The sequence below is a fragment of the Loxodonta africana genome, chromosome 11, assembly GCF_030014295.1.
Source record: "Loxodonta africana isolate mLoxAfr1 chromosome 11, mLoxAfr1.hap2, whole genome shotgun sequence".
Lineage (NCBI taxonomy): Eukaryota > Metazoa > Chordata > Mammalia > Proboscidea > Elephantidae > Loxodonta > Loxodonta africana.
This window is the reverse complement of record NC_087352.1, coordinates 13809534-13837035: the sequence shown is the minus strand read 5'-3', so window position 1 is coordinate 13837035 and position 27502 is coordinate 13809534. Positions and strand designations below refer to the sequence as shown.

General features: G+C 49.9%; 1 protein-coding gene across 5 annotated transcripts in view; it reads left to right on the top strand.

Annotated features, from left to right (window-relative positions):
- Positions 1 to 404: 404 nt before the first annotated feature.
- The window catches only part of PRKD2 (protein kinase D2), a 33700-nt gene continuing 6602 nt past the window's right edge, over positions 405 to 27502 (top strand). Inside the window, exons 1-16 of one of the 5 annotated variants that reach the window (XM_064293864.1) lie at positions 405 to 475; positions 896 to 1304; positions 3404 to 3542; positions 7308 to 7439; positions 10005 to 10159; positions 10262 to 10484; positions 11992 to 12069; positions 12150 to 12303; positions 13441 to 13558; positions 14750 to 14827; positions 16610 to 16868; positions 18945 to 18997; positions 19133 to 19205; positions 20051 to 20157; positions 20962 to 21123; positions 25799 to 25897. In XM_064293864.1, coding sequence (XP_064149934.1) covers positions 1062 to 1304; positions 3404 to 3542; positions 7308 to 7439; positions 10005 to 10159; positions 10262 to 10484; positions 11992 to 12069; positions 12150 to 12303; positions 13441 to 13558; positions 14750 to 14827; positions 16610 to 16868; positions 18945 to 18997; positions 19133 to 19205; positions 20051 to 20157; positions 20962 to 21123; positions 25799 to 25897 — 2073 coding nt within the window. In that variant the 5' untranslated portion in view covers positions 405 to 475; positions 896 to 1061. The other 4 variants (XM_064293863.1, XM_064293865.1, XM_064293866.1 and 1 more) reach the window with 4 other exon arrangements.

Genomic DNA, 27502 nt, shown 5'->3' with positions numbered 1-27502 from the left:
CCACATTTCCTACCCCTTCTCCTGCGGTGGGTGCCGGATGCAGGCCAGGCAAGACAGGGCCCCCTCCTTAAAGGGCCAGGCGCCTCCGCGGCTTGGGCCCCCCCGCAACCCGTGGTGGATGTAAGGGTGGCGCCCCTACCTCTCCAGCTTAGGGAAAAGTAACTTTCCAGACTTGGGAGTGTTGAGGAGAGGAATCAGTGGCTCCTTGCCCTCACCCCCTCCCCACCCTGGGTCCCCAGGCCACGACGACAAGGTCCCGCCCACAACTCAAAGGCGCCGGCCCGCCCTCCCCTTCCGCCCCCGGCCCCCCGGCGGGCCCCGCCCTCCCGCTGACGTCACCGAGCCCCGCGCCCATTGGCCGAGTGCGCCGTCGCTCCGGACACTTCCTCCTGGGCCGCCGCAGCAGAATTAAACTTTGGAGGGGAAAAGAGCCGCGGGGGCCGGGCGACCCTCCCCTGGCCCACCCCCGCCGCCGGTAACGCCCCCTTCCCCGAGCCCCCGACCCAACTTTCTCCAGCTTCCCAGACCGTGAGATTCCCTCCTCAGCACCCCGGCCCTCGGGGCTCTTCTGCCCATCCCCGGGCCCGTCGAATCACCGGGATCCACTTGATCCTCGATTCAGAGACTCCCGCCCCCAACCCCAAGGTCTGGTGAATCCCTCCGATCCCCTTCTTAATCGAATCCTCTTTTTAGATCCCAGTCTTTTCTCCCTCCAGGGGTCCTTTGCATCCCAGACTCCCTGGATCCCTGTGCTCCCGACCTACTAGATTTTCTTTTCTGATTTCTTCGGCTCTCTCAAATACTCGATCCCCAAACCACTAGGTTTCTTTTTTAGGGTCTTGTGTGATCCTTTGATTACCAGGCGTCTGACCCACTAGGATTTCTATTTTCCCAGGATCCCGCCATCCTCGGGTCCCCTCAACCTGCCAGGTTCCTCTTCTCGGATCCCCGCGCTCCTACCACCAGATCACGAGATCCCACGGATCCAGTGATCCGGATTACCCGGATTCCCCCAGCCGGATCCCGGGTGGGCGCCAGGCGGCCGGTCCCGGGCTCCCCCCATGGCCGCCGCCCCCACCCATCCCGCAGGGCTCCCGGGCTCTCCCCTCCCGGGGTCTCCGCCACCCACTGGCCCCAGCTTGGAGCTCCAGTCGCCGCCGCCGCTGCTGCCCCAGGTCCCGACCCCGGGTCCCGGGGTCTCTTTCCACATCCAGATCGGGCTGACCCGGGAGTTTGTGCTGCTGCCCGCCGCCTCCGAGCTGGCCCATGTGAAGCAGCTGGCGTGCTCCATCGTGGACCAGAAGGTGCGGGGTCCCCTCATTCAGCTTCAGGAAGGGCCTCTCAGAGGATGAGGGCTCGGGCAGAGGCGACCTGGGGCCTGGCGTGGTGGAGGGGGACAAAGGGGGCCTGAGCCTTTGGCGACTGAGGGGTGGGGGGCATTAGCCCCCCATTGCCTCCCCACCCCACCACCCGCCTGAAGGAAAATTGGGCAGGGGTGGGGTGCCCCAGAGGCCTCCCCAAATTGCGTGTGCCTGCATGTTGTTTTCTGCAGAGAGCAGGGAGGAAGGGAGGGGCCGACCAGGTGTAGGGAGGGGAGGAAAGGGCAGGTGGGGGCCCCAGATGCAGGGGGATCGCCCCACTCGGGCCCATCCAGGCCTCCCATTTGGTGGAAACAGTGGAAATTGAAGCCAGGCTGGCCATAGCGATCGGGTAACACGTGTGGGTGTGGAGCAGTGTTGGCTGCCAGGGCAAGTGAGGTCTCAAAGACCCATCCCTAACTCCCCAGGCCTGAGAAGTGTGCAGAGGGGTAGGCACCCCCTTTGCACCCCCAGAAACTCTGGGGACCTGTTTCCTCTCCTTTTCAGAGTGCTCCCACCCCTAGATCTGATGCTAGTCTGTTAGATAGGCCACCCCTCACCAGAATCCACCCTTAACTTTGGACACCAGAATCACCAGGTTGGGAGCCTGGGGACTATGGAAAGAGGAAATCAGGTAGAACTCAATGTCAGAATCCTAGGATGTTGAAAGGTAGAACAGTGGGCTTCTATGCTGTTGGAACACTAGTCTGTAAAAATGTTAGAATATTATAATCCTAAATTGTTGCCATATTCAAATCCTTGGTAATTGAACTTTTCTGATGTTAAAATGTTCCAATGTTGGAATTCTAGGCTGCTGAAATACTAAAATGTTAAACTTTTGGAATGTTGGATTCCTAGGCTGTTGGAATCCTAGAATATTTTAATCCTGGCTTGTTGAAATCTTTTAATGTTAAAATATTCAAATATTAGAATCCTAGTTTGTCAGGCTCCTAGAATGTTCAAACATTAGACTACTTATCATCTAGGCAGTTGAGATCCTAAAACCTATAATAATAAGCTGCTGGAATCCTAGAATGTTAGAATGACCAAGTATCCAAATTCCAGAGTCTTCTCAGACTCCTGGAAGTGAATCCTTTGGGCCCCAGAGAAATATCAGGAACTGAGCCAGCTCCCCTGTTTTACAGACAAGCAAACGGAGGCTTAGAGAAATAAAGACTTAAGGCAGACCTGGTCTTCCGGGACTTCCCCACCCCCTCAGCAGGCGAGAACAGATAGGACACCGCCCCTAGACCCCCAAATCTAGCAGACACCTCCCTCTCCCTCCAGCCTGCTCTTTGGTAAGCCAGGCTCGGGGAGGAAGCGTTTGCGGGAATGAGGGTGGAGGGAGTTCAGATTGTCGCTGGTTGAAATTCTTTGCTCAACGCTGAATCCCCAGCCTGCCTCTCTCAGGCTTGCCCCAGCGTTATTTTTCCTCCCCTCCTGGTCCCAGGTGCATTAGGGCCCCTTTCCTTCCTTCCAGCTGCCCCACCTGGGCGGTTTCACTTTCTGTTCTACCAGGTTTCATTTCCTGCCCCCCCCCCAAGCTGGGGACCTGGGCACCTGGGTCCTTTAGACTTTGAGGGCACCCCCCCCCCATATTCAGCTCCCCAAGAGTCCTAAATCCCTTCCTTCCAGCTCACCCCGCCCCAGTGCTGGGCCTGGAGCCAGGTAACAGGGAAAACAATAGGTCCCGGAAGGAAGCTGGAGTGGGAGGGTGGTGGATAGGGAAGGGGGTGCTCACTTAGCCTCACCCTCCCAAGCTGCGGAAAAAATCCAGGTGTCCACGCTCCCAGGGGTACCCTCACTCCAACCCACCACGCCAGTCCAGCCCGTTCTGCCAAATCTCGCTCCCAGCACACCTGGGGCGCTGGCATCCTGCCCGGCTTGAGCTGGGGTTGGGAGGGGGCTAGCAGGAAGCGAGGGCTGGGGTCTCTGAGTGTCCAGGGGAAACGGTCAGCCCTTGCCCTTTGAGTGTTCCAGTCCACGGCCGGAGGCAACTCTAAGCTTCTCCGTTGCCACTTCCCTCTCCCGCTCCGGTACCTCAGTTCCCAGAGTGTGGCTTCTACGGCCTTTACGACAAGATCCTTCTGTTCAAACATGACCCCACGTCGGCCAACCTCCTGCAGCTGGTGCGCTCCGCCGGTGACATCCAAGAGGGCGACTTGGTGGAGGTGGTGCTGTCTGGTGAGAGACCAGTGGGGGCGGGGCATCAGGAGAAGGTGGGAAGGGACTGAGTTGGATTCAGAAAATTGCTTCTTAAATTTCAGAGGCCCCTTCTGGTGGCACGATGGTTAAGCCTTCGGCTGCCGACCAAAAGGCTGGCAGTTCAAATCCACCAGCCGATTCTTGGAAACCCTGTGGGGCAGCTCTACCCTCTCCTATACGTTGCTATGAATTGGAACTGACTCGCAGGCAAAGGGTTTGGTTTTTTGGTTTGGGAAGCTTTCACAAATTGCCCTCCTGAATGGATAAATAAATCGTGGTGCATTCACACTGTGGAATGCACACAATGAGAGTGAATAACCCACAATATGGATGAGCCTCAAAAACATAATGCTGAGGGGCAGACGCTAAGACACCAGATTACACATATAATTCCATTTATAAAACACAAAAGACTGGCAAAATTACTCTATGGTGTTAGAAGGCAGGAGTCTTCCTTTGGGGAAGATGGAGACTGGGTAGGGACAGGAGAGGAATGCCTGGGGTTTCAACTGTCACCTCTGGAAGCTCTCCAGGTGATTATAATGTGCAGCCAAAATCTGGTTCGCCCACCCACCATTCCCATTTTATAGATAGGCAAGTTCTCAACACCTTAGAACTGAGAGCACAGCAAGTGCAAAGGCCCTGAGGTAGCAGGGAGCTCGGTTTGTTACTTAGCAGTAAGTACAGTGCTAAGAGTCCTTTGGTCCTTTCAAGGCAGGTGGCGGAGGGATTTATATGTGCTTTATTCATAGTTGTATCCCCCTTGCATAGGGCCATGCTCAGTAAAATCTGTTGAAATGACAAAAGTTTGCATTTATCCCCCTGGTGACCTCATTCAGGTTTTAAATACTCTCCTGTAGGTAGACAGCTATTGAATCTTTATCTTCATCCTGGACTCTCCCATAAAACCTCCGTGACAGCTTCACCTGGCATCTAATAGACATCTCAGATACGGCCGGTTCAAGACAGAATTCTTCTTGACTTTCTCCTTCCGAACCTGCCCTTCTTGTACTCGTTGCCATTGAGTTGATTCTAACTCATAGTGACCCTACAGGACAGAGTAGAACTGCTCCCTGTGATTTCCGAGGCTGTAATCTTTTTGGAAGCAGATAGCCACATCTTTCTCCCGTGAAGCGGCTGGTGGGTTTGAACCTCCGATCTTTTAGTTAGCAGCCAAGTGCTTAACCACTGTGCCACCTGAGCTCATTGTTCTTCCTGTAGCCTTCTTCACCTCAGTGGAGGGTATTACCATTCACTCGGGTTCTCAGGCCCCAAATCTTGGTGCACCCTTGACTTCTCTTTTTCTGTCATTCCCTCACTTGATTCATCACCAAGCATTTTTTTTTTTTTTACTGTGCTTTAGATGAAGATTTATAAAGCAAACTAATTTCTCATTAAACAATTAATACACATATTGTTTTGTGACATTAGTTGCCATCCCCATGACGTGTCAACACTCTCCCTTCTTAACATTGGGTTCCCTGTTAACAGCTTTCCCGTCCCCTCCTGCCTTCTCATCCTTGCCCCGGGGCTGCTGTGCTCCTTTCGTCTCATTTTGTTTTATGGGCCTGTCTAATCTTTGGCTGAAGGGCGAACCTCAGGAGTGACTTCATTACTGAGCTAAAAGGTCGTCTGGGGTTTCTCCAGTATCCTTCAGACCAGTAAGTCTGGTCTTTTTTTGTGAGTTAGGATTTTGTTCTACAATTTTCTTCAGCTCTGTCCGGGACCCTGTATTGTGATCCCTGTCAGAGCAGTCAGTGCTGGTGACCGGGCACCATCTAGTTGTGCTTGACTCAGTCTGGTGGAGGCTGTGGTAGTTGTGCTCCATTAGTCCTTTGGACTAATCTTTCCTTTGTGTCTTTGGTTTTCTTCTTTCTCCCTTGTTCCGGGCAGGTGGGGACCAAACCTTATCTCAACATATACCCTGAATCTATTTCTTATCAAGCCCACTGATCCAAACCACTATCACTTCCCACCTAGAAGAATGCAGTAGGATGTAAGTCAGATCATGCCACTCCACTGCTCAGAGTCCTCCCATGACTCTCCATTGCCCTTGGAATAGAATGCAAACTCTTCAGCATGACCTCGAAGCCCTACATGATCTGGCCCCCTCCCAGTTCCCTCAACTGATCTCTTAGCACTCTCCTTCTTTCTCTGTTCTAGCCATGCTTGCCTGGCCTCCATCTCTTGAACAAACCAAACTCCCTCCTACCTCAGGGCCTTTGCACGTGCTGTTCTCACAACCCAGAACGCTCTCCAGCTCCAGTTTTCTCACAGCTGGCTCCTTCCTGTTATTTGGATCTCAGCTCAAATGTTGTTTCCTCATAGTAGCCTTGCCTGACCACCCTACCAAAAGTCTCCAACTTCTTGGTCACATTTGATATTATCACACTCATTTTCTTCGGAGCATCTAGCAGTCTCTGAAATTCCCTTATTTGTGTGTTTATGTTTCTTGTCTGTCTTCTCACAAAAATGTCAGCTCCCTGAGAGTAGGGTGTATGTCTATCTTACTCGTTGCTTTATCCTGAATCCCTGAACAGTGTTTGACACCTAGAAGAGAACTTCCTTTCCATTGAATAATACTAATAAAGCTAGCTTCATATTAGAAGGAAATTTTGAAAGAGAGTTAGAGAACCGGTACCTAATCCAAAAATGAAACTGTTTTAACATAGTTGTTGATGGGTGCTGTCCGGTGGATCTTCAACTCATAGGAACCCCACGTGACTGAGTAGAACTGCCCCATAGGGTTTTTTTAGGCTGCAATCTTTATGGGGGGGGCTCCAGTAGCACAGTGGTTAAGTGCTTGGCTGCTAACCAAAAGGTCAGCAGTTTGAATCTACCAGCTGCTCCTTGGAAATCCTATGGGGCAGTTCTACTCTGTCCTACAGGGTCACTGTGAGTTGAATACACTCAATAGCAATTTTTTTTTTTTTTTTTGGTAATTTTTACTGGAGCCGATTGCCAGGTCTTTCTCCCGTGGAGCAGCTGAGCAGGTTCAAATTGCCAACCTTTCAGTTAGCTAGCAGCTGAACACTTAAATGTTGTGCCACTGGGGTTCCTTGTTTTAAAATGATACCTAACACACTTATGCAGTATTTTCTACACGCCAGGCACTGTTTTAATTACTAGTCATATATTATTTCTTTTACCCTAAAAAAAAACTTATAGGGTGATACCATGATGATGCTGAGAAAGCTGTATTTCCCAGATACCTGCAGGGCTCATGCCCTTCCCTCCTCTGGTCTATCCCTTAATGTCACCTCCTCCAGGAGGCCTTCCCCAAGCACCTATTTCCCTATCTTCTTTCCCTGTTTAAATGTTCTCCTTAGCACTTACTGTCTTAAAGGCACTAAGGATAGTGCTAATAGCATGATCTCTGCAGCTAGATCGCCCTGCAGAGTTTTGCCACTTTTGCTGTGTGACCTTGGGCAGGTCACTTAACCTATTTGTGCCAAGTGCCTGGCTCAGAGTAAAGGCTTTGTCTGTGTCTCTCGCTGGAATGTAAGCCCCCAGGAAGCAGGGATTTTGACTGTTTTGTTCTATGCAGTGCCCCCACCGCCTAGAACAGTGCCTGGCACATAGCGGGGGCTCAGTGCGTGTTTGTTGGCTATATCCTGCGAGGACTGTGAGAGACTTTGTACTGAGTGGTGGCCGGGAAGCGGGGCACACGGGGGCTGGGACTGCCCAGGCCTGGCCCCACAATGACCGGCCCCACTCTCCGCCTTCCCTGCTGCCCGCCTGCAGCCTCGGCCACCTTCGAGGACTTCCAGATCCGCCCGCACGCCCTCACTGTGCACTCGTACCGAGCGCCGGCTTTCTGCGACCACTGTGGCGAGATGCTCTTTGGCTTGGTGCGCCAGGGCCTCAAGTGCGACGGTGAGGCCTGAAGGGGAATGGGGGCGGGGCCAGGCAGAGCTCAGGGCCGGAGGGGTGGAGCCTGGAAGGGGGAGTTCGGAGGGAGAGGTGGGGGCCCAGGGGCAGAGCTTGGGAGAGAAGGGGCAGGGCTAGAAGTGTGGCCAAGGGGCGGGGCTCAGTGCTGGAGGGGCAGAGCATAGGAGGTGGCAATCAGGGCCAGAGAAGGTGGAGGAGGAGGGACCAAGAGATGGGGGTGGGGCCTGGGAAGAGCTCAGGGCTGGAGGGGCGGAGCATAGGAGGTGGAGCTTGGAGGATGAGATAAACAGGAGGTGGGGAGGGAGGGGCGGTGCTAGAGACGGGGCCTGTGTCAGTCAAGGTTCCACCAGAGAAACAGAATTAGTAGATGACCAGGCCTGTCTTCCCAGAGCCCTTTAGGTGGATTCCAGCCGTCAACCTTTCTGCTGGTAGTAGAGAGTCTCTGGAAAAGACATATTAAGAGATTTATTGTAGGATATTAGCATACACGATCGTGAGCAAGTCTGAAACCTGAAGGGCAGGCCATCAGCAAGGGTAGACTGGACCTCTTAGGTCATGGGCTGAGGCTGCTGTCCACGGGCGGAATTTCTTCATCTGGGAAGTCTCAGCTCAGCTCTTAAAACCCTTCAATTGATTGAACCGATCCCACCCAGATTAACTAGGATAATCACCCTTACTTCAAGTCAGCTGATTATGGATTTTAATTACGCCTGCAAAATACCTTCACATAAAACTGACCGTCAAAGTCCACCATTTGTCAGCTTGGCAACCATACACTTAAATCATATTTAATCTTCAAATAAAGACAATAACAAAGTCATACTTCTACCTACTATGATACAGCTGTATCCTGAGTAGACCCGAAAACACACTAGCCCTTTCCATAGAAGGGGGCGCAGAGCTCTTGGATATGTTCACGCTTCTCCTCTGATAGCTTGCAACTTAAATACAGGTACTCCCCGATTTACGACAGGGTTCTGGTCCAACAGCTCTGGCAGAAGTTGGTTCTGACGGAAGTCGAATACCTCATTTTTTTTTTTTTTTGGTTTTCATTATTAATGCCTTTTATTATCAGAATCTTTATAAATCATAACATTGAACATCTGTGAGTGAACATCTGAGAATGATAATATTAGCAAATTACACCCTGCAACATTGCATGTAGCCATATTACTAACGATAAAATGTACAAAAAAAAATGTGCATTAACGGTCGTTAATGTGATTTGTCTTAACCTGAATACACCCTAAGTCGGGGACTGCCTGTACTGTGAAAATAAGGTTAACTATTATTCATATGGTCTCTGGGTGGCACAGATTGTCCTGGACTGCTAATCTAAATGTTGGTGGTTCAAACCCATCCAGTGGTGCCAAGAAAGAAAGGCCTGGCAATCTGCTCCCATAAAGATTAACCCACCTATTCCTGTCCAGGTGATTCCCACTCGTAGCGACCCTATAGGACAAAGTAGAACTGCCCCATAGGGTTTCCAAGGCTGTAAACCCACCAGTCTTAAAGATTACAGCCAAAAAAACCCTATGGGGCAGTCCTACTCTGTAACATATGAGCTCACCATGAGTTGAAATTGACTTGAGGGCAACAGATTTATTATTAATATAGCTTACACACAAACACTCATAACAAAGTAAGGAAGAAATACTCAACTATTACAGCCCTTATTTCTGCAGCTGGTCATGTGGTGTGGCTGGTATTGATAATTACCTTCTTTTACTATCCATTCTAGATTCCCTTTGCCCTCAACAAGCACCTCAGCTGGTTCTAGTTCTTTGCCTGGTGGGGTAACCCAAACTTTTATTCCTGAAGGGCTTGGCCCATTAGCAGCTCTGCCTGAAACTTTTTTTTTTTTTTTTTGAGTTTTCTGTTGACTTTAATCACAGGACATCCTAGTACTAAGAGATGCCTTAGGGATCTCCTGTATTCTGGACCTACAGAAAGGGAGAAAGGGTGGCGGGTCAGAGCTCGAGGCATGTAGGGGGTGGGGCTGTGAATCTTGGAGGGGAGAGTGGATGAGGTGGGGGCACGGGGATGGGAGAAACTGGAGGGGGATCTTTTGCAGAGGTGGGACTAAGGAGAAGAGGTTTCTCTCGAAGAGGTGAGGCTGCGAAGGAAGGGGGAAGCAAGGTGGCCTCAGGAAAGGGAGGGGCGGAATTTGAGGCGGAGGCTGGAACAGGATCCCTAGGGAGGTGGACAGGAGTGTAGGACGGAGTAGAGGGTTGGGGCTGGGGGCGAATTTCAGGCAAACTTTTTCTGAGGTGAAAGAAGGCCTTTGGTAGGATGGGAAGGGGAAGGGAGAGGTGCGGGTTGCAGGGACTGGGAGGCAGTGTTTCCTAGAGAGAAGCGGTGGAGACGCACCTCGGGGGTGGAGGCGGGGCTACAAAGTGGAGCTAGAGGTGGAGCTCTGAGAGGGCTTGGGCGGGACTTAGGGATTGGTGGATCTAAGCGGGGGGTGGGGCATGAAGAGGATGGGGCGGGGCTGGGTAGAAGGCTGGGAGGGGGAAGACTGTTTCTTTGACTATCTGGAGCCCCCTTCAGGCTGCGGGCTGAACTACCACAAGCGCTGCGCCTTCAGCATCCCCAACAACTGCAGTGGGGCCCGCAAGCGGCGCCTGTCATCCACATCTCTAGCCAGTGGCCATTCGGTACGCCTAGGCACCTCTGAGTCCCTGCCCTGTTTGGCGGACGAGCTGGTGAGAGGCTGGCTAATGGGGCAGGTGGGTGGCTGGGGGGTGACAGGGCCCAGGCATGGGGGCAACGCACTGATGCGCCCTTCCACTCTCTCTGATGGATAGAGCCGTAGCACCACAGACCTCCTCCCCCGCCGCCCCCCCTCGTCCTCCTCCTCATCTTCTGCCTCATCCTACACGGGCCGCCCCATTGAGCTGGACAAGATGCTACTCTCCAAGGTCAAGGTGCCGCATACCTTCCTTATCCACAGCTACACGAGGCCCACTGTCTGCCAGGCCTGCAAGAAACTCCTCAAGGGCCTCTTCCGCCAGGGCCTGCAGTGCAAAGGTCAGTGGGGCCTTCTGGGAGGCCAGGCAGGGTCAGAATCTCCACTCAGAGGCGTAGGACCTCAACGGGGCTGTAGGGGACAGAATCTTAAGAAGGGGAGAGCCCGTGGCTCTCTGCAGCCTTTGGGATCCCGGATTACTAGAGCCTCAGTCACTGGAACCTTAGACTTCTAGAACGTTCAAATTCCAGAACTTTAGAATTCTGGGTTCATAAAACACTTAGCATGGAATTCTAAAACAGTAAAACCTGAGCGTTCTAGAGTCAGAACCTTAGAAACATTAAAAAAAGGAATTCTGGAATCATAGAATTCAGCAAACAGAACTACAGATTAATAGAATTTCAGAACATTAGAACTTTAGAATCATGAGATTCGAAAGTAATAGAGGCCTAGAAGCATCAAATTTAAGTCTTAGAAGCTTAGAATCATATAATTATCAAACCGCTGAACCCTAAGTCATAGGCATCTATAATCCCAGATTTTCAAACTATAAAGTTCTAGGATACAGAAGCCTAGATTAATAATTGGGTTAGAACTATTCAGTTCTAGAATTCCTTGGAATCGCCAAATTTTAGAACCTTAAAAGAATAGAACTGTAGCCTAGAACTAAAGAGCCATAGAAACTTCCATTCTTGAATTCTGGAGCCTTGGAAGCATTGAATTCTGGAGGTTCAGATGTCTAGATTCACAGAACTGTAGAATCACTGAATTTTGGAATTTAGATAAATAAAATTGTAAAATTTTGGACATTATGGAGTCTTCCAAGTCTAGAATCAAAGAACTGTAGAACCTTCAAATTCTAGAGTCATAGGTTATTTAAAGTTCTAGGGGCAGAACCCACAGAATTCTGGAGTCATGTAAGTATAGAATCACAGAGCCTTAGAAAAATGGGTATTCATCAACAGCTAGAATCTTTGATACATAGTGTCCTAGAACGTGGGACTCATTGAATGCTAAAGCAGTGGTTCTCAACCAGGAATAATTTTGTCCCCTGGGGGACGTGGGTAATGTTTGAAGATATCTTTGGTTGTCAGACTTAGAGGATATAACTGACATCTAGTGGGTTAAGGCCAGGGATGCTGCCAAACATCCTACGATATACAGAACAACCCTCTGTCAGGGAATTGTTTGGACCAAAATGTTAATAGTGCCAATGTTGAAAAACCCTGCTCTAGAGTGTTCGAAGTCTAGAATCACAGCATGTGGAACCCATTACATTCTAGAGTTTTAGAAGTCCAGGATGGTGGAAACATACATTGTTGGAACTTTAGAAGCTTAGAGTCATGAGTCTCTAGGGTCACAGACTGAATGTAGCCCTCCCATTTCACACTGGGGAAACTGTGATTCAAAGAGGGGGAGGGGTGACCAGAGACGGGTCAGCCAGATTTCCTGATCCAGACAGCAGAGAAGACCCTTTTGAGCCTAAGGGTTAGGGGTCAAGATTCAACCCTTACAGGTGATCTCTCTTCCCTCTCTCACCTGTCCCTGTGCTTCTTGTCCTCCTACCAGATTGCAAGTTTAACTGTCACAAACGTTGTGCCACTCGTGTCCCTAATGACTGCCTGGGGGAGGCACTTATCAATGGAGGTAAGAGCTGGGGGGCCCAAGAGGGAAGTAGGGAGGCACAGGATTGGGTGAAGGCCCCTTTGACGCCTCTGGCCCCCTAGATGTGCCGATGGAGGAGGCCACTGATTACAGCGAGGCTGACAAGAGCGTCCTCATGGATGAGTCAGACGACTCCGGCGTCATCCCTGGCTCCCACTCGGAAAATGCCCTCCATGCCAGCGAGGAGGAGGAAGGCGAGGGTGGCAAGGCACAGAGGTACCTACGGCACTCTCTGGTGACCCTGGGGGAAGACCTTTTCCCACTTTGGGCCCAACTTCCGCATCTCTACAATGGGATGACATCACTTTATATTTGTAAAATTTCCGGGTTCCCAGGAAGCACCAAAATTTTTAATTTTGGCTTTTTTTCCAAATTCATATATATACACATAAAACTTTTTATCAAGGTATGTTTTAATATATATTGTATGTCTTTTTTGGAGCTGGTAATACAGTCATTCCAAAGATATATAGCAAATCCTTCCAGTTCCCTGTTTCTTAGTTACCCAGCTTCTCTCCCTGGAGGAAACCCCTTGGGTCAATGTATGGGTCCTTCCAGAAACATTCTGTATTGCACAATGACGGTATAAAGAGTAAGAACACAGACTGTGGAAACAGGCTGCTGTGTGACCCTAAGATACTAACCTCTCTGAGCCTCAGTTTCCTCATCAGTAAAATGGGGACAATGTACAGGTAGTCCCCGACTTATGATGGGGCTCCATTCCAATGATTCTGTCTTAAATGTGTTCAGACGTAAGTCGAATACCTATTTTTTTTTTCGTTTTCATTATTAATGCCGTTTATTATCAGTATCTTTATAAATTCGATCTTTAAACATTTGTGAGTAAACATCCGAGAATGATAACATCAGCAAATTAGGCGCTGCAACATTGTGTACCGTATAGTACATATTACTAAGGATAGGATGTAAGGAAAAAAAGACGGTAGTAAGTACGGTTCATGGTAACTGGAATGTCGTAAACAAGTGTTACCTCTTATTACTGATCATAGAGCACTAAAATCTTAAAAAGAAAGAAAAAAAATCCTTTGCTCTTTCTTTCTACTATTTTGGCCTCTGATTAACTTGAACGGCCTTAAAACAGTTCCCCCTGTCGGTACAACGGCGTAGGGAACAGATCCTCAGGGACCTGTCAGGCAATGATTTCTGAATCCAGATTCTTAATTTCGCTCCCTAAAGAGACCCCTCCCTCACTATGGGAAATCTGGACGCCACATGGGGGAAAAAGTGTGTGACAAAATTTTTTGCAACTGCTCAGAGGTGCCCCCCCTGCGGTTCCAGCTGCCAGTGGTCATTTTCTGCATGTGACTTCTTGTCCCTTCCCTCCCTCCCTAGCTCCCTAGGGTACATCCCCCTGATGAGAGTGGTGCAGTCTGTGCGACACACAACGCGGAAATCCAGCACAACGCTGCGCGAGGGGTGGGTGGTTCATTACAGCAGCAAGGACACGCTGGTGAGTGTGTGGGTTGGGGCCAGGCGGGGGCAGAACTAGAGTTGGGAGGGGGCGGGGCTCCAGCAAGAGAAGGGTTGAGGCTACAAGGGACGGACCAGTGCGGGGGAGCTAGAGTTGGGGAGGGGGCGGGGCTACAGCTAGAGGAGGGTTGGGGCTGCAGGGGATGGGACTGGGTAGGGCAGGATTAGTTTGAGAAGGAGCACAGGCTGGTTGAGGTGATGGCACTGAACTTAGAGTGGGTGGAGCCATGCTGGAGGCTGAGATAGAGGGGTCAGTTAAAAGGGTGGGACCAGTTGGGGGTCTAGGCCAGAGTTAGAGGAGAGGTGGAGCTTAGGGCAAGGTTATGGGAGGGGCAGGACAAGGTAGGAGCAGAACTAGAGTTAGGGGAGGGGGTGCCTCTAAAGCTAGACAGGAGTTGAAGTCACGGGATAGGGCCAGGTTGGGCTGGGCCAGCCTGGAGGCCAAATTAGAGGTACCCAAAGGATATAGAGCCCTGGTGGTGCAGTGGTTAAGAGGTCGGCTGCTAACAAAAAGCTTGGCAGTTTGAATCCACTAGCCGCTCCTTGGAAACCCTATGGGGCAGTTCTACTCCGTCCTATAGGGTCGCTGTGAGTAATCCGTTGGTGTCCAGTGGATTCCGACTCATCGGAACCCTATAGGACGGAGTAGAACTGCCCCATAGGGTTTCCAAGGAGCAGCTGGTGGATTTGAACAGCCAAGCTTTTGGTTAGCAGCCGAGCTCTTAAACACTGTGCCACCAGGGCTCTAGGCTACAGAAAGACCTAGAATTAGAGAGCGTTATAGGGGCGGGGCCAGGTGGGGGAGGAGCTGGAATTAGAGGGGTGGGACTAAAGCGAAAGGAGGGATGAGGTTTAGGGGATGGGCTTAAGGGGGAAAAGAGGCTGGGCCTAGCTGGGGTGGGGCCAGGCGGGGGGGGGGGCGGGGGGGGCGGGGTGGGCAAGACTAAGGTTAGAGGAAGATTGGATTTAGGAGCTGGGGTTAGGTGGAGATGGATTTAGGAGCTGGGATGGGCCAGGTGGGGGCGGAGGTAGAGTTACAGGCAGAACTAGAGTTAGGGGGAGGATTTGCCTGGGGGAAGGGCTGGCTGTACACAGGGTCCTTCAGGCCCCAGGAGCCCCTAGCAGTCTCGAAACAGCCTGCTTACTCACCCTCTCCATGACCTCCCTACAGAGGAAGCGGCACTACTGGCGGCTGGACTCCAAGTGCATCACCCTCTTCCAGAACAACACCACCAACAGATACTACAAGGTGAGCCTTCCTGGGCCAGCTGCCCCAGGTCTCCCCTCCCTACCCACCTCCTCCCCCTACCCTCAGGTACCTAACCCAAACCACCCCTATTGCTGTTCTGCTGCATGCTTGATTCCTGCCCTGGCAAGCTCTGTCACCTGTGTGCCTCATTCACGTCTGTCACCTGTAAAATGCCTCCGGTGGTGGCACTCACCTCATAAGGCTGTTGTGGGGACGCAGAAATAAGCCAGGTAAAGGAATTAGCCTAGGGCCTGCAGTGCATTAAGCACCTAGTAATTAGGAACCTATTGCCATTATTTCTTTTCAGTTACTTTATTGAATTCCTATCTGATGTTTATCACCATCTCCAATGCCCCAGTGTGTCCCAACCACCATCCTCCGCCTGGGCACTTGCAGCAACCCCTTACTGGGTCCTTGCCTGCCCTTACCCCTACAGTCTGTTTCCCACTTGGCTGCCAGAGGAGTCATTATAAAACTAAAAAAAACAACAACCCTCCAATGGCCTCTCATTGCCCTTCAAATAAAACTCAGAGCCCTCGCCGCTATCTCTAGGCCTTCTGGATCTCAGAAGCTGCTCTGAGCTCCCATCCCAATGGAACCCTGGTGACACAGTAGTTAAGAACTTGGCTGCTAACCAAAAGATCAGCATTTTGAATCCACTAGCCGCTCCTTGGAAACCCTGTGAGGCAGTTCTACTCCGTCCTCTAGGGTCACTATGGGTTGGAACCAACTCTATGGCAATAGGTTTGGTTTGATTCCCATCCTAGTTCTCTCTGCCCCAGCCCCACTGCTGGCCAGTTGTTTCTGGAACCCACCAAGCACCTCTCCACCTCAAAGCTTTTGCACATTCTGTTCCCTCTCCCTGGGAAGTTTTCCTGAGAGTTTCCCATGGCCGGGTGATTCCTTCTTATTCTTCTGTGGTGCCCAAACTACACGTGCCATCCCCACCCCCCACTTCTCTAGCTTATCACCTGGTTTTTGGGGATATATAAGTCAGTCAGTCTTTCTCTTTCTTTTCCTTCCTTCCCTTCCACCCTCCTTCTCCTTTCTTCCTTTTTCTCTCTTTTCTTTCTTTCCATTCTTCCCTCCCTCCTTTTGTTTTCTTTCCTTTGCTCTCTTCCTCCTTATTCTTTTTCTTATTCTTTCCCTTCCTTCCCTCCTCATCTTTCTTTTCTCTCTTTTCTTTCTTACATCCCTCCCTTCCTCTTCCTTTTTCAATACTTTTCAAAGCATACTCTTTTCTCTCCCCCAGTCCCTCCCAGCCTTCTCCTGGTCTCCTGCTTTATTCTCTTTCTCTCCTATCTACCCTCAGCACAGAGCCAGAGGGACCTGCCCTCCCCTGCTCAAGACCCTTCTGTGGCTCCCAGGGCCCTTGCAACAAAGCCCTGGCCCATCCCTGTAGCCCATGAGACCCTGCATGGCTTGGCCTTAACCTCCTTTCCTTCAGGTATTCATCAAATGTTTTTTGAGCACTTACTGTGTGCCAGGCACCATCCCACTGATAGGGACACACCATGTCCTTTGAACACAGCAAGACTTCCCTGCCTCAGGGCCTTTGCACATGGTGTTCCCGCCACTCCTCCGCCTGATGGCCCCTTCTTACCATTCTGGTCTCTGCTTAAATGTTGCATCTGCCAGGAGGCCTTTCCTGACCACCCTGTGCCATCCAGGCCTTTCCCCACTGACACTGAACCTTGTGGGCTCTTCCACGTTAGGTGGGGTTGGGGGGTGCCCCAGGGTCTGCCTGTTGCCCTCACCCATGCTGGCTCTGTGTCCTGCCAGGAGATTCCACTGTCGGAAATCCTCACCATAGAGCCTGCCCAGAACTTCAGCCTGGTGCCTCCAGGCACCAACCCACACTGCTTTGAGATTGTCACTGCCAATGCCACCTACTTCGTGGGCGAGACACCTGGCGGGGCCCCAGGAGGGCCAAGCGGGCAAGGGGCTGAGGCAGCCCGGGGCTGGGAGATGGCCATCCGCCAGGCCCTGATGCCCATCATCCTCCAGGATGCACCCAGTGCTCCCGGCCACACACCCCACAGTGAGTCTCCACCCCGGGTCCCTGAGAGGGTGTGCTGAGGCAGCTTGGGCAGGGGTTCTGGGAGGGGAACAGGGGAAGTCAGGTTAAGAGCATGGCTTCTGGAGTCAGCAGACTTGGGTCAACTCTGCATTAGGCTCCTGACGTGCTATGTTGCCTTAGGCTTGTCCCTTACCCTCTACAAGTCTTGTTCCAGGTGACAACGAATCCTCCAAATTGTGAGGTGAACTTTTTTTTTTTATAATTTAAAACATTTTTGTTGTTGTTGTTGAGAATATACACAGCAGAATATATACCAGTTCAACAATCTCTACATGGACAATTCAGTGCCATTGATTGCATTCTTTGAGCTGTGTAACCATTCTCACCTTCCTTTTCTGGGTTCTTCCTCCCCCATTGACAGCCACTCACTGGGGAGAGGAGCATTGTAATTCATGCCTTATCTGTGTGTCTCCTCTATGCTCAGCCTGTGCTGGGGATCCAGTGGTGACCAAGGCAGCCCTGGCTTTGCCCTCCCTGGGCTAACACCCCAGTAGGGGAGACAGACTCATCCCCACACAGTGACTACCCAGGGTAGGCAGGGCTGGGCCAGGGGAGCCAGGCCAGCTGTGCCCCTAACTCTAGCTCTGCCCCTGCCTGGTCCTGTCCCAGATGGGCCCAGCCTCACCTCCACCTAACCCCATCTCCTAAACCCAACCTTCCTCTAGCTTTGATTCCGTCCCCTGACTAGCTCCGCTCCTGCCTGGCCTTACCCCAACTGGGCCCAGCATCACCTCCTTAAGCCCACCCCCTAAACCCCAGCCCTCCTCCTGCTTTATTCCTGTCCCCTCCCCAATTCTAGCTCTGCCCCACCTGGCCCCACCCCCATAGTCTCTTCTCTAAGTCTACCTCCAAACTGCCCTTCTCCTCCCTCTCTCTCTGAGGGGAGCCAGAGGATTTCCTCTTCCAGCACAGGAGTCGTGGAGGACTTCCTGGAGGAGGTGGTTCTGAGCTGGGACCTGGAGGATGAGGAGAGGTGCAATAGGTGAAAACACATGGGGACTCACATCAGGCAGAGGCAGAGGATGATCAGAGAGGGCCAGCTTCTCACCCTCTGGGGCTCATAACTCAGTGTGGGTGATAGATGTTAGAGCACCCTATACAAACAACAAGTGTGATGTGGAACATTTTATAGAGACCTCTGATGTGGCCCCAGGGTGACATTTGAGCTGAGACTGCAGGGTGAGGAGGATTAACCCACATCCAGAATGAGGGAAAGAGCATTCCAGGCAGAGGGAACAGCAAGTGCAAAGGCCGGGAGGTCAGCGAGAGCTTGCTGCATTTGTGCCACAGCAAGGAGGCCAGTGTGTCGGGGACGCAGAATGATAGATGATGACAAGGTAGATAAGGGGGCTGACCAGGCCTTTTAGGCCATTTAAGGCACTTGGGCTTCTCCTCAAGGGCACTGGGGAGCCATGGCAAGATTATGAGCAGGGGCGGTACAGAGGCAGGTTTGCGCTTCAGCAAGATCCCTCTAGCTTCCCTATGGAGAGTGAAGAGAAGGGAGCAGCTCGGGTCTGGGAGACCAGGAAGGAAGCTGGGGCAGGACCAGGCTGTGGGGATGGGGAAGGGCAAGAGGGGGAGAGACGTTCAAATAGCAGAAAGATCAAGACTTTTCAAATGTCCTGCTTTGCTTGGTTTGGTTGGGGGCACAAGTTTGGGGGAAAATGCTGAGGTCAGTTTTGAGTTTACCCCCAAGCCTCAGTTTCCTCTTCTGTCAAATGGGACCAGCATCCCTCCCTTGCTGCTGAAGTGCTCAATGAAATCATTTATGACATCACTTCTTGAGCCCTTAGAACATCTCACCTAGTCCTCCCCATGGCCCTGTGAGGGCCATTTGATTATTTCCCATCCTTTTATTATCGCCATTGTCCAGATAAGGAAACTGAGGTTCCTAGTGGACAAGTCCCTATCCTGAAGTCCCACATTGTGTCACTCAGATTTGAACCCAGGTGGTCTGACTCCAAGGGCTGCCTCTGAAATTATGGGGGAAGATAATGCCATGCCCAACCCTCACCTCCACCTCTCCCCTCTCCCCAGGACAAGCTTCTCTGAGCATCTCTGTGTCCAACAGTCAGATCCAAGAGAATGTGGTAAGACCCCTGCCCATACCCCATGGACCCAAGAGGCCCTCCCCTCCCATGCACACAACCTCCCAGCCCTCCCCAGACTCTTTGACCCCTCCCCTATCTCCACATGTACCCTGACGCTCCCTGTCCCCACCCCAGGACATCGCCACCGTCTACCAGATCTTCCCGGACGAGGTGCTGGGCTCAGGGCAGTTTGGAGTGGTCTATGGAGGTAGGAACTAAGAACACTTCAGAGCTGGCCCAGAGAGGACCCTGGGGGCCAGAGAAGCAGTTCTGAGCTCCACATTTTCAGCATGGGTTGGCCACACACTCACACCTTCTGTATTGATTAGCTTAGAAAGCTAGGAGTTCCTGGGTGGTGTAAATCATTGAGCCCTCGGCTGCTAACTGAAAGGTCGGCTGTTGGAGTCCACTTGGAGGTGCCTTGGAAGAAAGACCTGGCCCCTTACTTCTAGAAAGTCAGCCATTGAAAACCCTGTGGAGCACAGTTCTACTCTGACACACGTGGGGTCACCGTGAGTTGGAATCAACTTGATGGCAACTGATTTAGAAAGCTAGATCTTTGATGTAGGTGGTTACAGGATCTTTTGTCATTGGGAAAAACCAGTGTACTTTTTCCTGTATTAATTTAAAAAATACCGAACCCATTGCTGTTGAGTTGATTCTGAGTCATAGCAACCCCACAGGATGGAGTAGAATTGCTCCATAGGATTTCTAAGGAGCAACTGGTGGATTCGAACTGCCGACCTTTTGGTTAGCAGGCAAGTTCTTAACGACTGCATCACCAGGGTTTTGTTATTAATAGGGAGGGGGATAAATCCTAGATTCTGATTGGTTCTGAATCTTCCTTTGTTCCACCTTTAATTCCAGGGCCCCCTGCTCCTTGCATATCTCCTGGGCCCTCCCGCACAGAGCCACCTTGATGGCCTTCCACCCACCTTTTCCCCGACTCTGTGTCTCAGTCGGGTGGGGGGAACGTCCAGGGGTGGAGCACCTCTTTTCAGGACTGGGAGGTTCTTCTTCTCTCATCTCCCATCTCCCCTGGCCCCTGCCCAGGGAAGCACCGGAAGACGGGCCGGGACGTGGCAGTAAAGGTCATCGACAAACTGCGCTTCCCCACCAAGCAGGAGAGCCAGCTCAGGAACGAGGTGGCCATTCTACAGGTGACCACCAGGGTCTGTGCCCCAGCTCTGGCCCCACTGTGGAAAGGCCTGACTTCCTAATTCCTCCCTTCAGGGGGCAACTGACCCAGCCTGAGGGTTGTCAGGGAGGGCTTCCTGGAGGAGGGAATATGCAAGTTGAGACTAAAGGGGAGGAGAAGGTGTTCTGAGCAGAGGGACCAGCCTATGCAAAGGTCTGGTGGTAAGAGGGGACATGAGGTACCCTAGGAACTTAAAGAAGTTCAGGGAAGTGGTGGGAAGTGAAGCCACGGAGAAGGGTGGGGTCAGACCATGTGGGCTTTCTCTGAGGGTATTAGGGAGCCATTGAGGGATTTTGAGCAGGGAGGGTCAGGTCAGGTGTTTGCTTTAGAAAGATCTCTCTAGATCTCCTGGAGGATAAATGGGAGGGGGTGGGACTGGAGCCCAGAGCCCAAGGAGAGGGTAGGTCAGGGCAAGGAGAGGGTAGGTCAGGGCAAGGCCAGGGAAAGAAGGAAGGTAACATGGATTGAGAAGTTACAGATGTACGAGGCTCCTGTCCACTTCTACAGGCTCCCCCTCCTCTCCTCCCAGAATAACTTGATATAAAGGTCCTTTGGGCCCTGCAGTGGTGCAAGGAGAGTGGTCCCTCTCAGGTCATGGCCTGTGGGAAGCCCCTTCCCCTCCCCCAGTGCCACCCAGGGAAGAAGCTGCCACCTCCCAGGGGCTTCCTCCTTGCTTCTCCTCTGCCTGCTCCCACGGCTTCCTGTCTGGTGTCTGAGTTCATAGGCGACCTGGGCCCTGACCACCACCCCACCCTGCCCCCCCCAGAGCCTACGGCACCCTGGCATTGTAAACCTGGAGTGCATGTTCGAGACACCCGAGAAGGTGTTTGTGGTGATGGAGAAGCTGCACGGGGACATGTTGGAGATGATCCTGTCCAGCGAGAAGGGGCGGCTGCCCGAGCGCCTCACCAAGTTCCTCATCACGCAGGTGCGCCCTGCCACTGCCTCCCTCCTCCCTAGCACCCCCTACCCCACCTCTAGCAGGCATCCCCTGGAAGGTCAGGCTGACACTGGGTGGGAGTCTGACAGATAGAGGATAGAAAAATAATACAGTAACAGTAATAATAGGGAAATAACAAGAGTAATAACAATAATAATGGAAGAAATAGTAATAGTGTAATAATGATAATAATAGGACAAACATTAAGAGTAATCCCTGGTGGCACAATGGTTAAGTGCTCAGCTGCTAACTAAAAGGTTGACAGTTCAAACCCACCCAGTGGTTCCACGGGAGAAAGATCTGGCAATCTGCTCCTGTAAAGATTAAAAACCAAAAACCAAACCCAGTGCCGTCGAGTCGATCCCAACTCATAGCGACCCTATAGGACAGAGTAGAACTGCCCCACAGAGTTTCCAAGGAGCGCCTGGCGGATTCAAACTGCCAACCCTTTGGTTAGCAGCCATAGCACTTAACCACTACGCCACCAGGGTTTTCCCTGTAAAGATTACAGCCTAGAAAACCCTATGGGGTGGCTCTACTCTGTCACATGGGGTCGCTATGAGTCAAAGCTGACTTGATGGCACACAACAACAATAACAAAAATAATAATGTTGTTGTTGTTAGGTGCCGTCTAGTCGGTTCTGACTCATAGCGACCCTGTGTACAACAGAATGAAACACTGCCCGGTCCTGCACCATCCTCACAATCGTTATGCTTGAGCCCATTGTTGCAGCCACTGTGTCAATCCGTCTGCTTGGGGGCCTTCGTTTTATTGTTGACCCACTACTTTACCAAGCATGATGTCCTTCTCCAGGGACTGATCCCTCCTGATAACATGTCCAAAGTATATGGTATTAATAATGGGAAAATAGAGTGATAATTATAACAATAAAAAAATAATAGAGTAATAATAATAGTGTAATAGTAACAATAGAAAATAATAAGCCATTAAAACCAGTTGCTGTCATGTTGAGTCTGACTCGTGGTGACCCCATGTGTGTCAGAGTGGAACTGCGTTCCATAGAATTTTCAGTGCTGATTTTTCTTCTGAAGCACATCTGGGTGGATTCGAACCACTAGCTTTTTGGTTAACAGCTGAACGCATTAACCATTTGTACCACCCAGGGACGCAAAAAAATAATACTAGAGTAATAATAATTTTAAAATAACAATGTTGTTGTTGTTGTTATATGCCATCTAGTCAATTCCGACTCATAGAAACCCCATGCGACAGAGTAGAACTGCTCCATAGGGTTTCCTTGGCTGTGAATCTTTATGGAAGCAGATTGCCAGGTCCTTCTCCCACAGAGCCACTGGGTGGGTTCAAACTGCCAACCTTTCGGTTAGGAGCAACTGTTTAACCATTGCGCCACTAGGGATCCTTAAAAAATAAACACAACAATATAATAATATTAGTTGAGTGGCAATAAGAATAATAAAAATAACAAATGATGAGTCAGGCTCCCTGGGTCTGACTTCACTCATCTAGAAAAACGGGAGAGGGGCCTTTCTGTGGGGAACTCATTCATTCATTCATTAGATTGCTCAGTCAACAAGCATTCCCTGAGCCCCTGGTCTGTACCTGGCCCTGCGGAGGCAGCACTAGGGACCTAGTGGTGCCTCAGACAGCCCTGACTCATAGACCTGTCCCTAGAGAGTGAGAACCCAGAGAGGTCAGGGCTGGATGGGGAATGCTGATAATGATGATGATGGTGATGACAGTGGTCACTCACATTTACTGAGCTGTCATTGTGTACCAGGCACTGTTTTACTTACTGATCTTCATAGCAGTCGATGTAGGAGGTGCTGTTAGTATCATGCCCACTTTACAGTTGAAGAAACTGAGGCCCAGAGATGTTCAGTAACTTGTCCCAGGTTACAAAGCTAGTGGGGTTGAACCCACTGTCTATGCTTCTAACCAGTAATGCCAAACTAGTTTGTGTTCTATTCAGACTTTGTGTTTTCTGTGTGTGTGCATTTACACTGGGGACAGAGACCCATTGAGACATATATACTACTGTCTATTGTTCTGCCCCTTACTTTCTTCATGTAAACAATAAATTTGGGAGATTGTCCCATTTCTGTACACAGTAGACCCACCTCTTCTCAGTTGTAGCCCTGAATGGATTTCACCAAATTTCCTGGTTGCTGGACATGTAGGTCATTTTCGTTTTCCCACCATTGCAAACAACATCCTGTGAATATCCGTTGACAAACATCGTGCTCTGGTGGGAGAATTTCAAAGTAGTTGACTCCTGAGTCTAGAGAAATACGCTTTAAAAAGTATCACAGATGTCATATAAATCCTTTTCTATAAATCCTTTTCAATCTTTGCTGTCACCATCAGGACATGAGAATGCTTATTTTCTCACTCCTCAGCAACAACACTGGATAAAAATAACTGCCAGTCATATCAGTGGAAAAATGATACTTCTTTGTCACTGTATGTAGCAGTTTAAAAATTATGGGTGAGGTTGACCATATTTTCATATGCTTATTGGCCACTTGGATTTCTTTTCGTGTCACTCTGCTTTGTGTGCCCTTTGTCCATTTTTCAATTGGAGTATTCTCTTTTTGTTATTGAATTGTAAGAGCTCTTTGTATATGGGAGACATTAGATCCAGTCATTGTGTTGTTCAATTCTTTTATCCCAGTGTTTGCCTCTTTTCTTTGTTTATGGCTTTTATTTGCTACATAGGGTTTAACTTTTACAATGTTAAGTGTCCCCTTTCCTGGCTTCTGAGTTTCACATCCTGCCTAGAAAGACTTTCCCATCTGGCTGGTACCTCACCTTATTCTGTAAAATCTCTGTTGGTTGCAAAGTTCCCTGAACTGGCTTCCTTAACCCAAGCCCAGAACCACCACTCTCCCAAGCAGTGTGCCTGTCTTTGTCAGCCTGTCTTGCAGGGTGGGGACAGAGACCCACTGAGGGGCTCACTCAAACTTTGGGTGAGGAGAGGAGCTGACCACCTTCAGCAATTGAAACAACTTTTCTTTCCGGTCTTCTCTCTCTTCCTGTCTTCTTGCCTGCTCTTGTCTCCTCTCTCTCTCTCTCTGCAGATTTCTGCTTTCCAGGCTCTTGGCTGCCCCAGCCTCAAGTCCTGTGCTAAGCCCTTTAGCTCACGATCTTGTTTAGGCCTAACAACCACCCTGTGAGGTAGGTATCTTTGACACCCATTGTACAGATAAGAAAAACTGAGGTGAGGGGATGTATGAGTCTCTGGCCCAATGTCACCCAGCTAGGTAGCAGTCTGTCCAAGATTTGAGCCTGGATCTATCTAGCTTCCAAACTGTCCCCTTTGTTCACCATGTTAACTGGGAGAAAACCAAATCAACAAACAGAAAACCTGGAGATGGTGACGTACACATAGATCTGTGGGTCTCGGTCTCCCTGCCTATGGAACGAGGAGGTTGGACTCCAGCAGTGACTTTCAAATGACACTTCTTTATGAAACACCTCGACTCAAAACAGTGAGGATACGTACACATTCGGAAACACAGATGAGAATTGCATGCTTACATCATTCCGTGCTTCCAGTATATTTAGTATTTTGTTGGGGAGACACAGAATCAAGGAAAATTGTGAGTCCCATAGATAAGTGGCTACAAATGGTAACAGTTTTTGTTTGTTTTTTGAATTAGCTCACCTTGCTATCATAGGATACTCTCGCATTAATAGATACAGCCAAACCAATTGCTGTCAAGTTGATTCCAACTCATGACAACCCCAGAGGTGTCAGAGTAGAACTGCACTCCATAGGGTTTTCAGTGGCTGACTTTTTTGGAAGTAGACCACCGGGCCTTCTGAGATGCCTCAGAGTGGACTCAAACCACCAACCTTTCGGTTAGCAGCCAGGCACATTAACTGTTTGCACCACCCAGGGACTCCAGCAGATACAGCAGGAGAAGCTTTTTTGTGACATGCGTAAAAATGTGTTCAACAGCCTATCACAAAAATAAGAACCATTACCACCACCAATAATAATCACTAACATACAGTGTTTGCTCTGTGCCAGACACTGTCCTAAACCGCTTGGCATGTATCAACTCATTTAAACCTCACAGCAACCCTCAAAGGCAGGTGCTGTTATTACTCCCATTTTACAGATGAGGAAACAGAGACCCAGAGAGGTGAAGTGATTTGCCCAAGACCACAAGCTATTAAGTGTGGGAACCAGGCTTTCCAGCTGGGCCACCTGGCTCTGGAATCCTCCCCACCCGCCCCCCAACAAGAGCTTTACGTTTGGTATATAACTCAGGTCTTATTTGTACATGTATTGTTTTGTGTTACAGCTTTTTAAAGAGTGAAAAAATATTTTTAAAAAATTTGAATCATACACACAGTAAGCTCTCCTTGAAAGCTCCTGCTCTATTAATAGCTCAGTTTTATCAGAAGTGTATCACGTGCGAGAGAGTCTCTGAGGATCCTTCCAGCCCAACAGCTGCAGTTCAACCTTTCTAGAATTTTCTGTTCAAGTCCTAACATCTCAGTGTAAATAGTTCTGGGGTGTCTCAGGTTCTTTGATGCTCCAATGCCTCCCCTGCCCAGATGGGGTGTCTTTAGGGGTACAGAGAAGGGCTTGGATGGGGCTTGGAGGGCTGGCTGCCGAAGGTGGGATCTGGGGCAGGCACCCTGCATACTGACCCCATCTCCTTCTGTCAGATCCTGGTGGCTTTGCGACACCTTCATTTCAAGAACATCGTCCACTGTGACTTGAAACCGGAAAACGTTTTGCTGGCATCAGCCGACCCATTTCCCCAGGTCAGTTACATCCTCTTGTGATTTGGGGAATTCTAGCCACCACTGGGAGCGTTGAGGATTGTATTAATTAAGATGTAGGTTCAGCTGTCATCTTTGAATCAAATAACAGTTTAGCCAAATTAGAAAAGAATGGCCGCATTAAGCTTTATACTCTTTTAAAGGATTATCTATATGTGATCAAATTGACAACAGCAACTTGAAAGGAAAGATGAGAAGCTTAAAGGGGCAGCGAGTTTGTGTTAATGAGAGTGAAGTAGTTTGGAAAAGGTTGTCAAGAAAGGTGGCACAACTTGAAGAATGTAACCAGTGTCACTGAATTGTGCATGTAGAAATTGTTGAAGCATAGTATGTTTTGTTGTGTATATTTTCACCAAAATTAAAAAAAAAATTTTTTTTTTAAAGATGTAGGTTCAGCTGCTACAAAAGAGACCCAAGGTAACAATGGCTTAAATAAGATAGAAGCCTGTTTCTTACTCATGTAAAAGTTCAGTGGAAGCATTCTGGGGCTGAAAAAGCCATCCCATGGTATTGGGGACCCAGGCTCCTGCTACCTTAGTGATCTGCCCTCTTTATGGTGTTGCTGGGTCCTCCTGGTCCATGATGGCCGCCTACTATGTCTGCTTTCCAGCCAGAGGGAAGGAGGCGAGAAATGAGCTAGAGAACATGGGTATATCTCTTGACTTCTCCAAAGCAATGCTTGCAAGTTGCACAGATCACATCCCATTGGCCAGAACTTGGTCACGTGGCCACACCTGGCTGCAAGGGAAGCTGGGAAATGTAGTGTTTATTCTTGGTGGCCATGTGGTCTACTAAATTGAGGGGAGAAGCAGCAGAGGACAAATGTTGGGGGACAACTGGCTGTGGGTCTGTTAGGGAAACAGTTTTGGGAGGCCTGCTGGCTGGGAGGTGAGAACCCCTTTAGTAGAGGAGTCAGGTTGACAAGAATGATTATAACAACCACAATTTATTTAGCCCCTACTGTGTTTAAGGGGTTCCTGGGTGGTACAAATGGTTAAGTACTTGGCCACCAACCGAAAGTTTGGTGGTTTGAATCCACCCAGAGGTGCCTTGAAAGAAAAGCCTAGTGATTTACTTCTGAAAAATCAACCATTGAAAACCCTTTGGAATGCACTTCTACTCTGAAACACGTGGGTTCACTATGAGTCAGAATCAACTCCTTGACAACTGTTTTGTTATGTTTTAGTGTGTTTCAGCGCCTTTGGTTACAGGTTCTCATTTATCCCTTTCACATTCCTGTGAAATTTTTGCTTTATTTTCCGTGTTTTACAAATCATTTGGTTCAGTTCATTTCAAAAGCTGGAGGCTCATTTTCAGTGAACTAAAAATTATTGTGTGCCTACTATGTGCCAAAGGTCCCTGGGTGGTGCATGCAATTTGTGATCGGCTGCCAGCCTAAAGGTTGGCAGATCAAACCTACCCAGTAGCACCACAAACTACTTCCATAAACATTACCCCCAGGAAAACCCTATGAAGCAAGCAGTTCCAATCTGTAACACATGGGGTCACCATGAGTTAGAATCTACTTGATGGCAATGTTTTTTTGTTTTTTTTTTTTCACTATGTCCAAGCCCTATGTTGGGGTCA